Raw genomic sequence first — 13,411 nt, 5'->3', positions numbered from 1 at the left:
CTTGATCATGAAGATACATTCTCCATATCATCACCGTCGTCCATCCAGCAGCAGGACAAACAACCCGGTCGTGATTTTGCGCTTGAAACCATTTGAAAAATCTTAAGTTTGTATATTTCCAAGAGTTCGTTTCAGGAAAAATAACCTAGTTTTCCAGTGCAAGTCTTCACTTTATTTTGCACGTGGAGGTAAGTAGAATATCTGACTATGAACAACATAGTTGCCGTTGAATTGAACAACATAATATTAGCAACTTATTACATTTCGATCGATTATTATTATTTTGTATGTCAAAAACGCCGGCCGGCGCGCGTTCGCCGGTGTGATTATACGGACCGGCAGCCGTCTGCGACTTCTAGGTACGTACATTGTACACTCCATGCTGCTTTTATAAACTTCATCTACACTAAGATTATATACCAATATACTATAAACAATAGAATGAATAAATAGTAGTCTTACGATTTCTTTCTGACAAGTAATCTTATGTAAAGTTAAATTAAAAATTTAAATTAATCATTCATAAGCTCACATTACTACTAAATGTGAATCCTAAAACTTATAGGATATAATTATGTAATTACTTATTTGCAGTGCAACATCTTGATTGATTCTTCTTTTTTTCTTTTCACAGGCCCGTTTCCTATTTATTATTGATTTAACACCGGTGGAAAAAAATGTCCACCATTTTGTACCGAATGTGTTGCTATAACGTCGACATGCGTCCACCATTTTGCGCAGAACGAAAACTTTGAAGTCTAATATTTCTTTCACTTTATACACGGCTTACGTGCACCTACTTACTTCTTAATATCAAAACTTTACAGATTAATCTACTGGGAATGTTAATTATGTTTGCTCACGCTATCACGATGTAATCGCGCCCCCATAACTTTGAAAAAATCCGGCATTAACGACATCATCCGTCATTCCCCCTAATGTGCGTAAAATTTGAGTTTTTTGTTTCGTTAATTAAATTATTCTGTACCCCAAAATTAAATTGCTTCACTATCGGCAGTTGAGTCGAATAAAATTTAACAGTTTCCTAACACTTCGGTACATAAGCTATTGGAGAAATTTTGGATTTAAAAAAGAAACAATAATCGCGTAACACACTGGTTTAAAAAATGTGTTTTATATATCTGATGGTAAATAGTCACCATTGCTCGTGGACATCAGCAATTTCAGGTCCGCAGGCAAGCCGCCGTCTACTGCGTTGGTTCTTATAGTTCTACTTTCAGTAAATTTCCAAAGTATGGAAAAATTTAAAAAGAACCAGAAGCAAAATATGTTTTATTACATTCACTCAAAGACTACAAAAGATGATAATTGACATGCCATGACATGATTGAAATGCAAAATATAAAACGTTAGCTAGTCGGTTACGCTCCACCCGTTTCAAGTTCATTCGGATTAGTCAACAGGCCATTTGTAAAGAGACATCGGGGGGATGGATATCACATAATTGTTAAGGGTACAACATCACATCGGGGTTTAATTGGCTCAACAAGTACTGCTACCCCTCTATGCCAAAAGGAAATGAGGAGAGATGAGCATCAAAATTGGATTCAACTTGTTTTCTCATTAGTACATCATTGTTCTTAATGGCGAAATTCGAGAGGGTTGTCAACGAGCATTATTTACCCTATTAAAGGGTTTTGATATAGCTTGTATACGAATATTGTAGGCAAATATACCAAGGGCACTAGGGTATAAGTTGTTACGTTTACATTGTAATCCAAATTATTTAAGGAACAGAGTGATGCATTGCGCTCACTACAAAGTTAGTGTGCACAACTTGAAGTATTATATCCGGACACTGGAGCCAAGTTTTGAACTAGAACGATCTTTATTAAGTAAACCTTAAATCCGATAAAGTTTAAGCTTTTAATTACAGAAAAAAAGTCACATTTTCCGTATTTACAGTAGAAAATTGAGACTGCGTCGCAAATTTATCGAGTTACACCTATTTACTAATGAAAGAGGGTGTTTTAAACATTCCCGAGAGTATTTTCCTATTTTCAATGGCCTATGCATCAGTGACCGCATTCGTCTAAAAATAATCATCTATATAGTCATTCGTATCCGCACCATAGTTGGAAATATTGCGTTATGTCATCCGCTCGTGAAACTGTGAGCTTTCGGTTTAAATATTTTATCAGGTTTTTCATGTGTTCGTGTGGCGCCAATGGGGCTGCGACGCACACCCCCGACCTTTCGATGTAATTGCGTCGTTCGAATTCAATTCTTAGTATCAATAATTTTCCTTTATTAATATAAGGCCATTAAAAGTGGTTTTAGAAAATGTTCATATTTTTCTTTCGTGAAAATTTCAATATTTATCGAACCGGGTTTTTCATTATTATAGTGTTTTGCCTCAAATATGGTAAAGCCATCATTAGTTATAGGTATACAAGCGTGAAAGATTTCTCTCGGTTACGATTACGCAAATAATGCCGCAGTGGAAAGCCGGGGGGTAACCGCAACTATTTGCTTAATCGGTTAGTTTCTAAATTTATCTTTATTGAAAACTGCAATGGGGTACAGTTGATGAGTTTTACTCGAATGCTTTAAGAAGTAAAATAATCGTAAGAAAGTTAACGGTTTTTTTTTTAATGCTTATATGGGTAGACGAGCTCACAGCCCACCTGGTGTCAAGTGGTTACTGGAGCCCATGGACATCTACAATGTAAGTGCGCCACCCACCTTGAGATATAAGTTCTAAGATCTCAGTATAGTTACAACGGCTGCTCTACCCTTCAAACTGAAACGCATTACTGCTTCACGGCAGAAATAGGCTAGGCGGTGATACCTACCCACGCGGACTCTAAGTCCTACCACCAGTAATTACGCAAATTGTTTCACAATAAACGTCTAATTAGGAACACACAATGTTTCTGGTCTTTAAATGATATCATATTCGGAAGGAATGTAATTCTCGAATTTCGTACCGGCCAAACCGGCGCTCGGTCCTGCCATGAGGGATTATCCGCCCTTGCGGCAAATAACCGTACGCTCAGACATTCGCGTCACGTATCGGGCTCTCATCTCGCGCTGTCGTGCCGCAACATTATTACCTACCGACTACTATCCAGACGGACCGCCCCTCCTAACTTTAAATGAGACCGTAAATTAGTTTTCATTCGTGAAGTTTCGTTTGTCGTGTATCGAATACAAGATGCTTAATACGAGTATACCTATACCGCACTGTCGGCGGAATAATGTACGTCCAGTTTTTTTAAAATAAAAATTTGCAAAGAATTTCCACATCGTGGTCTCGGGGTTGGGTTTCTAAACAGTACAATAAAAGTATATTTTTACGCACAATAATTGTAATTAATTCTCAATTAAGTGATAATATTCTGTCAAGAGTTAGTTGCTATTGGGGTTCCTCTTGTGGAAATTTGTGAGAAACGACAGCCGATAGATCGAAAGAGCATAAGTAAGAGTAAAGTAGTTTCGGGAATTTATATAAAAAAAGGGATTAGAGTGTAGTGTAGTAAACCAAGTTTTGAAAGTAAATGCTCACATCGTTCATTCAAAAAAAATGAATCATCCAAATCCGTAGGAAGTAATATGACATATTCAATGACGTTTAAAACAGCAGCATCCAGTATCTGACTACTCTAGCTTTGTAATTTCAGTTGTAATATGCTGGTGAAAAAATATACCAATATCTTTTTAAATTGGCATGGGAATAATAATGTACGAGCCGATGATTGCTTTTAAACATCGTCATAGTTCGCCCGCCCATTGTACTTAATGTCTTTTATGTTATCGTAGTAATTTAATTTTGTATATTATGTATAACGAAGAGTAAAAAATTTAAAAAAACACTAAATAAAAAATATATAAAATAAATGAAATAAAAAAATTACAAAAACATTATAATGTCTATCCAGTCAATGGAGGGTAGTTTCCAATAAAGAATATTTTTCACTTAAAAATCGAAAATTGCGTGCTGTAGGATGCATGCCCGACAATGTTGACGTAGATTCCAATCGTTGATATCAATCGTTGCCCGGACCGTGGCTGAAAGCGACGACGGTGACATTTCCAAGTCGAATGTTTGTTCGACCTCCAATCGATAGTTTCAGGGAGTCACGCGACACCAGGGCCATTTAACGTCCGAACTGAATATGGCAAATACACGTAAATTCGTATGGAATAGTTCAGTGTGCTTAGTGTGAATATTTAACGTTCTCGATAGCGTAAAAGTTAACTCAAATTTGTATGGTGTTGGAATGTTTGCCTGCGTTTGCCGCTAGGGGCACTGTTCCAACTACATACAAATTTGAGTTAACTTTTACGCTATCCAGAACGTTAAAAAACTCGCATTAAGCAAGAACATAGTTATAGTTATTTGAAACACATACCTAGTGTCTTAGTAATTTGGTGTGGTTTAGGGATTAAGTAGTACTTTCTGATGTATAAGAGAATAAGCATTGTTTCTAGTATTTACGAAAAGAAAAGATTCCTTCGAATGGTTTCAAGATATAGGGTGGTTGTCTCTCCTGTAGGGGTGGTTCGCGACGGTGTTCCAACTGCCCTCTAACGTACATTTCACTGTAGCTCATCGGCGGTCGGCGCCGAAGAAACCGGTCGGTAAACCAAGAACTAAGCAGCCGAAGAAGGTCAAATTCATCAGTAAGTTCCCGACAGCAGAATTTCGAATGTTTTGTTTGGTCGCTTAGCTTTTTTGTTTCGCCCCGACATGAGCTTTAGCTGTATTTCTGATTCGTTTCACATTAAGCTTACATCACAAAGTATATTATTAGGATATTTATTATGTTTCGCCGAATTATTATCAGTTGCGAACCGCACTCGTGATCCAGTTGTGTATTGCGCACTTCTTAATCCAACCTTTAGTATCTACAATCACCAGAGTTACTACGACCTACTTACTACCTTATTATTAACGGATTGACATTATTCTACCCACTGAGTTGCTTGCTCGTTTATTAGTATAAATTATTGTTTTTATTATAAATGTTCGCACTTTTAGTTCACTTTATGGAACCTAGATTTTCCCATTTTAAAACTACCCTAGGGTTTCTGTCTTAACCATTTTCCTTTGTGTACCCAGGGTCGAGGGCTTTCACCTCTTCACCATTGTCATGTAGGTATAAATAAAACCTTATATTCAAATGGTGCTATATACACGTCCGCCCCAACAAAGGAGGGGAAGGTATTGAATAAAAGTGTAGTGAACATGTACTTATTTAGTAATAATAAGGTTTATTTTTAATATAATATGAGATGTCATTAACTCCCATCTTTATTTCATTATGGGAGCTCACACGCAATCTACAAGATAATGGATTTAAGTAATTTTTCTTATTTTTACTGTCTACAAAAATACCTTTCTTAGAATAACGGAGTCACTAAATTACATTGTAGGCTTAGAAGTCAACTCCTCAGTAATTTATTATAAACTTGATACTCGTTGACAGCTTAACAATAATAATGTAAATCATTTTAATGTCAAATTTTTATGTCTTGAAATGTGTGTGTTAAACATTTCACACGCTTACATGTTTTCAAACAGTAACTATTGGCCGTCTCGGGGTGGATTATTGTGTACCCTCCTAATAATTAAGCAATACCAAATTCTTTAACTTCGACCTTGGACATAACTGGAATAACTTTTAAAAAAAATCCACATAAACTGATTTCAAACAGTCTAAACAATTGGCCGTCTCGGGGTGGATTATTGCGTACCCTCCTAATAATTAAGCAATACCAAATTCCTTAACTTCGACCTTGGACATAACTGGAATAACTTTTAAAAAAATCCACATAAACTGAGCCCCGGGTATTATTAACAGGCTTTATATCGCCGCCCGCCGAGGCTGTTCATTACGCCTTAATTATGATTAATTAAACAATAAAGAGGGTAGATTTACGTGAAGTTACAAAATTGTTTTCACTTTCGCTTTATATTAAAAAGAGCTCTGCTTACTTTTCGGATGTAAAGAAGCATTTTTATCTGTTGTCTTCCGTGCATTTAAAAATGCTTTTTCCATTCTAATTTGACTGCTCAACTTTTATTAAAGCTATCACAAAAAAACAGGCTACAAACTTTTAAATTAATCTACATTGTCAGATTCGCGCGGTGGATAATTGGATTTATAAATTAATTTGTTTGTTTTTAATTTACTTGTACAAAATAAATTATATTGTATTAAAATTCCGTAACAATCAATACCTTGTAAACCTAACATGACAAATATGCTAAGTTTGTTTAAGAGACACAGTAATGCGGTACCTATGTACCTATTTTTATGTTGAAATTGTAGATATATAGATATTTCATATTATTATAACTTTTTTTTACTGCCCTTGTGGCCAGACGAGCATACGGCCCACTTGGTTGTGAATGGTTACCATCACTCATGGACATCAGCAATGCCAAACATACATTATATTATATTCATATATTTTTTAAATACAACGAGCTAAAATCGTGCTATCTATGTTACAACTACGCTTGTTAAGTTTTGCTTTTAGAGATACTTAATTGTTAATTAATGTAAATCAATCAATATTGTCCAAATAATAAATCAAAGTTTATTTGCTATTCTGATCCTAATAATAAAGCCTCCCTTTGTAGTTTCATTACTGTGTACTATTCCCGTAAAAAGCATTGTTTAGTTAAAATAGAAATATGTGCCCATATTACGTGTTGCCATATTAAATAATCTACAATAACACTAGTAGGCAAGACGGCCTAAGCCGGCTTTTCGTAATAGCTTTCGTCTGGCAGACATTGATCCAGGCGCGACCTTCGCCCCGTCCCCCTTCGTGCGTAGCCAGCAGGCCGTACAGAGATAAAATCTACCTAGACATTGCGTATTGATATTAATGTCATACGTACTGTATTCCTTTGCCTTTTCGGGATGGGGATTATGTTAATTTAAGAAATAATCCAAACTTAATGTAAATGTAATAGATGTTTGCAATATTTTTTCTTTGCGTTGTTATTTTTATTGGTTGTTTTTAAGGATGAGCCGGTGATGATTCCGATATAGCACATTCCAACGACTTTTAATTTATTTTTAATCATCCACGTAGGCTTGGACAGGAAGAGCGACCTGCACTTGCTTGCAGTTTTTTCAGTATAAGCTAAGACAAAAAACTGAAATCACTAGTATTTTACTGTTACTGTCACATGGTTTTGAAGTATAATAAGGCCCTTCTATCGTGCGATAGCCACCGAAATCCGCTGCCAAGAGATGTCGAAGGGCGGTCTGGCGTACGAGGTGATACTCGCCGAGCCGGTGGGCGTACCGGTCCCCCGTCGCGCCGACTCACCCGAAAAGACTCCTTCCGTCGAAGAGATCCAAGAGAAGCTGAAGGCAGCCGAAGAGAGGAGACGTGTAAGTATACTCCACTAATCACATCTATTAGTTTAAACCTGTAATTGTTGATGTGTAAAAAGAAGAAGACTTAATACTTAATTGACATCTTCGTTGGTCTAGTGGTAGGTGATACTGATAAAAGTATCAATGGATGCGATTAATTTCCGCTTCTAAATTCGGTGTGTTTTTTAATAGCATTTGCCATTCATGGTACGTATCTATGTGTAACTATGTATCTCGTGTGCATGTTATTGGCATTCTTACGTACGAGAGAATCTTAACTTTGATGAGCTTTAATTTTTCGTTATTTTATTGTATAATTTTGTCTGGTGGATTATTGCTGTTGATGAACAGGACTTAGAGCTAGTTTAGTGTTGGTTAGTTGCTGGTCTGGAGTGTACACCGCGACCACAATGTGAATTTCACCTCCTATCCTGGGACACTAGATCGAAATTGCTTTGCCAATTGTAGTGTAATATCCTAATGGCGATAAACACTTTCTTCGTAGTTTTCAATTCGCCATTTGTAAATTTAAACGTGTTTGTGGTTTCATTTAGAGCTTGGAAGCTAGTAAGATGGCCGCCATTGCTCAGAAGATGGCCAAGATCGAGGAGGCGTCCCGCATCCGCAGCGAGCAGACGAATAACTTCATCGTCGCCACCAAGGAGGCTCTCGACGCCAAGATGGAGACCCACGAGGAAAAACGCGAGGCCTACATCAACGAGCTGCGCTCCCGTCTCAAGGATCATCTTGAGGGTGTTGAGAAGACCAGGTTAATATCCGTCTTCATATTTGGTAATGTATATCCACACTTTTCAGATGATAATAATAAAAATAATCGCCGACAAGTCGCACACGGTCACTTGGCCCCAAACTAAGATTTCCTATATTACGCGCCCCAGCTACTCATACATAGATATATAGATATGAAACACCCAGACAAAAAACAAGCTACAAGATATTCTGATGAACATTGTTTAATCGTGTTGTGAGTGTTCCACAACTTTGTAGTCGGTATTAACATTGTTAATGATCTGTCCTATGGTTATTTCGATAACACTTGCTCATAATTATACAGTCGACTAAACAATAGTTCTCTAATTTTGGCTGGTAGGTCGTAATGTTAGCACGCGTTTTTAAGTGCCACCGTTTTTGTTACTGGTGGTAGGACGTCTTGTGAGTCCGCACGGGTAGTTACCACCATCCTGTCTATTTCTGCCGTGAAGCAGTAGTGCACTTCACGTTAAGTCACTTATTATCAGAAGAAACGAACAGCGGTACATCTTGAACCACAGGCTTTCGTATCTGACAAATGTAGGCTATGTCTCCGTATATAATTGGTAATTAAAAAAAAATGTTGTGGCGTATTAATCAAATGGTGTTGTCTAGGTTGACCCTGGAACAGCAGACCGCGGAAGTGTACAAGGCCATCGAAGATAAGATGACCACAGCTGCCGACAAGCGTGACGAGAACCTCAAGAAGATGATCGAGCGTCTGCGCGAACATGTACGTAGGCTGCGACCCACTACAAATGAACCCCCAACCAAATACTCCATAAATATTGAAAGCTGAAGTCGTCGTGGCCTAAAGGATAAGAGGTCCGGTGCATATGTGCTGAGCGATGCACCGGTGTTCCAATCCCGCAGGCGGGTACAAATTTTTCTAATGAAATACGTACTCAACAAATGTTTACGATTGACTTCCACGGTGAAGGAATCACATCGTGTAATAAAAATCAAACCCGCAAAATTATAATTTGTGTAATTACTGGTGGTAGGACCTCTTTGACTCGCGCGGGTAGGTAACACCACCCTGCCTATTTCTGCCGTGAAGCAGTAATGCGTTTTGGTTTGAAGGGTATGGTAGCCGTTGTAACTATACTTGAGACTTTAGAACTTATATCTCAAGGTGGGTGGCGCATTTACGTTGTGGATGTCTATGGGCTCTAGTAACCACTTAACACCAGGTGGGCTGTGAGCTCGTCCACCCATCTAAGCAATAAAAAATAAATAAAGAAAGAATATGAAAAACAGTTTTTTTTTATAATTCTGCTCTAAAAAAACATTAAAATTTGTCGTATTCATGAGGCGTGTAATTGTGTTATATCCCGATTCGGTTAAAAAGCATCTGATGTTTTGACAATAGTCAATGGCTTTGTTTAATGGATCCCAATTCTTCGAGCTCTGAATACGTAACTAAACATTATGTGACGTCTATTCGAGTAATCTTGTATATGGAGATCTCTGTGAGTTTTCCCGATGCAGCTATAGACGGACTTATCAAGAGGATCGTTAATGAAACATTTTCCGTACGCACAGGAGGAACAAGTTCGCAAGGTCCGCGCCGGTAACCAGGAGAAGTTCCAGCAGCTCGAGAGCGCCATCCAGGAGAAGCTGCAGCAGGCCGCCGACCGACGTCTGCTCATTGAAGCTGAGCAGAGAGAGAAACTACGCAACCATGTTAGTATGCACTCGCGTCTCTAGGTACCGTCGGCACAGCAAGTCAGTAAATAATTACACTTTTGTATTCACAAGTACTGCGATTGCCTGTGGCTTTATGTGAAAAATATTTTTGAAAACATTTCCAAATTCATTTTACTCCTCATAATAAGTGTGCTGCCTGGTGAGGCCGCTAGTAGGATGACGCACACTGGACGAGTCGCCCGAATCCGACAGACCATGAGTTGCGATCTCCAGAATGCAGGGAGCGACTGAGCTGAATCGCAATTATTGTTATAAAAACTTATTCATTTTCGTCCATCTACATCATCATTTGTCACATTAACTCGTGTCGTGTTATTTTATACATTTAATTCACCCAATCACCCTTTATGATTTTTTTTCTTTTTGTTTATTCATCTTAAAGAATATTAAACTGGCGGAAGTCCGCTCGGCCGCGACCGCTAAAGTCGAGGAGATCACTAAAGACATTGAGAACAAACTGACCACTGCCGAGCTGAACCGGGAAAAGGAAATACAGAAGAAACTCGATTTCGTCAAGAAGGAGGTTTGTGTACAGCAGAGACTATGGGCAGGGGGGTGTAGCAGTGGATGCAATATTCATTTCATATCTTTTGAACTTCCATCACCAATTAAAATAACTTGTGACGAGGGTAGACATATTCATTGACTTGATATATTATTATAGAATAGTATTGAGAAGTATTAATAATATATTACAGCAACATAGTTATTACAATATACTATAGATTAGCTATCCTTTCTGTTGTATCACCCTGTGTGCACTGTCACCTAACGATGTGTATACTCTTTTCCAGGAGCGGCGCGCCGAGCTGGTCCGGCAGAACAAGAGCGCCCGCACCGAGACCGCGGCCCCGCCCTCCTCCGGCTAGAGCGCGGCCCTCCGACACACGCCTCTCACGCTCACGTCACAACTGTCAGATTTGACATCTGTCACACACGCCCACCAACATCAACAGTCAGATTTGACACGTTGACACAGATGCCGTGAAAAACGCCATTACGTATCAATAGGACGACGCTAAGTGTGAACCGAACGTGATGCGAGTAATGTAGCAAGTAAAAGCTTCGCTGAAATAAAGCTCTTGCGAGTGATTGGCCTGGCCGCAGACGGCTCGGTAGCACTCCGCGTCGTCGCCGCGTACATTTCTTAATATTTCAATATAAAAATAGTAATCGCCGCGTGCATGTCGTAGAGTTGCCGTATAGCTGGCAACGTCGATGATTTAGTTTGAACGTTCGTGAGTCGCCGTGCTCCCTTTGGCTTAATATCTTCATGTAAAACGTGCAAAATCGCTAAGTATGCTAAATAAAGAGTACTATTTAGTAATGCTATTAGGGCATTCGTTTATGAAATACAATAAAATATATTATAGTTTGTGCGTCAGTGATTGAATGGATAATATTTATATATAATTAAGAAATCCTAAATTCATAATTTCAATACTTAATTTTGATTATTGTGTGGGTGCTTAACTGAAGGGGTTTGGTGTTGTAAGATTTAAAAATACATTATATCAAGTTAACTCACCAGATGTGTGTGACATCCACTTATTACCTATTATCAGCTTAAAATCGTGTTTTTATTTACAAAAATGGATTTTGCGTGTAGCAAGGCAACTATTAACCGCAGTACGGCCTATTTGTCTTAAAAATGATCTCAGAGCCACTTTTAATAGTTCAATGCAGAATAATTAAATTTCGAAGTTGAATAATGAAGGTCGGTCGTTTTGGGTCGTGTCCGCGCCGGTAGCTGCCAGTGCGTCGTGTAGGATCGCGTGACAGTCCCTCGGAAACACGGAAATGGAAAGATAAGGGAAAATGAGCAGCTCGGTAGAGAGAGGTAGTCGGGGTGAGCACACCAACTCCGATCGATTACTTTGTATAGTGGAATATCATTACTTTTAATGTCATAACGCAACAGTATTTTAGGATGATAATCTAAATTTAAGTTTTTTTTCGCATTAATAATAATCGCCGTAATGCTATTGTCCGTTCTCGCATAGTATAATATATATTTATGAATAATGATTTGGTTTCGTGGTCGTTGCCAGATGTCTTAATCGTGTTGGTCGTTGCTTGTGCTCGGTCATACCAGAATTCCTCGTTTCATAACTACCATAAAACAATATTGCGTCTGGCAATAGTATTCTACCATCAAATGTTGCCAGGATTTTTATCAATTTTACACAACTATCTGCTTTGAATTTCAGATATTGTAATTTAAATCGTTTGGTCAGTTGAATAGATAAACTTAGTCGATTAGTTGACAGCGAAAGTGCCTCCGAACTATTCGAGAAGTTGCTCTTGGATGAGATATCAGTAAAATAAAATATAACATATAAAACTGCCTTTCATAGCGTTTTATATTTTTTTATTGGTAGTGGAGGTGGGAAGCCGGGCCGCGGATGTTGCGTGTGCTGGACACAAACCGCTTTCTGTGATGTTCGCGCACTAGTGTTGCTACTTATCGATACCTTGGTCGGGTGCAACACTAATCGACCTTTAGGATGGTATAATACGCGGGTCGGTCTCCTGTAAGTGAAGGTATTATAATAGTATATTTTTGGCATTGATTTAGCGGCGGCCAGTATGAAGTCAGACATGTATATATGAAGTGACGATTAAAACGCTGGACGCCAAGAGAGCGGCGGGCGAGCTTGCCAGCTTCTGACTTTGTTACTAACGCTACTGTGTGAGTAAGGGAACTAGTTGTAAGTTAATAGCTTTTGATTCTCGGTGAAGAAGTGAAAACCTCTGACCAATCTGCCTTGGGTATTGTGTAGCCTATTAGATATCTCACAATCGTAATTAAACATTTATAGCGTTGCAAATTAAAAGGCTTTCCGATTATTATTATTATTATACTGTTCATTTTATTTGATTATTGCGTATATTTTAGGTATGTCCTGTCTTATAATTATGATGTTATTAACGTTTAATTATTATTATTTTTATATTTTATTACGTGATTAAATGTGCTTCAATTTGTGAGGTAAAATGCTGTTTGAAGTGCAGGCAACTTTTGTAGTTTCATTGTCGTATTAAATAAAGTCATAAATACCAATAAAAATGTTGTTTTTATTTATTGCATCAAACAATGGAATAATCTTTACATAGATAAAATATAAAGAGTGTCAAGAGATTTCTTCTGAGGACGAAAAGGGAAATACTACGACCCGAACGTGAACATTAATGAAAACACTATTCAATTTCTATTAAGATCATAAACACATCATAATTTTTGTAGTATTTAAGACAGATATCGAAGATATCGAAAATGGCATGAATATAGCAGTTTTAAAAAGAATGAAGCGTGCTGGATTGCAGTGAAGGCTATGTTCCAATATACACTGCGAGCGCTATTCAATGCTGATAGTGCTGTTACCCGGGAGCAATTCGTTCCGTTCTGACAGTATGCAGTCGCAGTATCCTAGAAAATTAAATGACGTCATAAATCGTCGCCTTTTCTTCCGTGAACATTGGTGTTTTCGAAGTTAGGTGCTCTCAGTGCTTTGATCACTTTAACCGTGCATAGCCTCATTTCAACAATACGGTTTTTAACTTAG

The 13,411-nt window shown here is 38.1% G+C and overlaps 1 protein-coding gene across 3 annotated transcripts in view; it reads left to right on the top strand.

The window, feature by feature from the left end:
- Positions 1–12,915, top strand: part of LOC692907 (stathmin) — a 29,642-nt gene extending 16,727 nt beyond the window's left edge. Inside the window, exons 2-8 of one of the 3 annotated variants that reach the window (XM_012692851.3) lie at positions 4,573–4,647; positions 7,213–7,379; positions 7,919–8,133; positions 8,751–8,868; positions 9,681–9,821; positions 10,228–10,368; positions 10,640–12,915. In XM_012692851.3, the coding sequence (XP_012548305.1) occupies positions 4,573–4,647; positions 7,213–7,379; positions 7,919–8,133; positions 8,751–8,868; positions 9,681–9,821; positions 10,228–10,368; positions 10,640–10,714 (932 nt within the window). In that variant the 3' untranslated portion in view covers positions 10,715–12,915. 3 annotated transcript variants of the gene reach the window in all.
- The last annotated feature ends 496 nt before the right edge of the window (positions 12,916–13,411 follow it).

Source organism: Bombyx mori, chromosome 4, assembly GCF_030269925.1.
Source record: "Bombyx mori chromosome 4, ASM3026992v2".
NCBI classification, from domain to species: domain Eukaryota; kingdom Metazoa; phylum Arthropoda; class Insecta; order Lepidoptera; family Bombycidae; genus Bombyx; species Bombyx mori.
The sequence above is the reverse complement of the archived record's forward strand: the minus strand, read 5'-3'. Positions and strand labels throughout refer to the sequence as shown.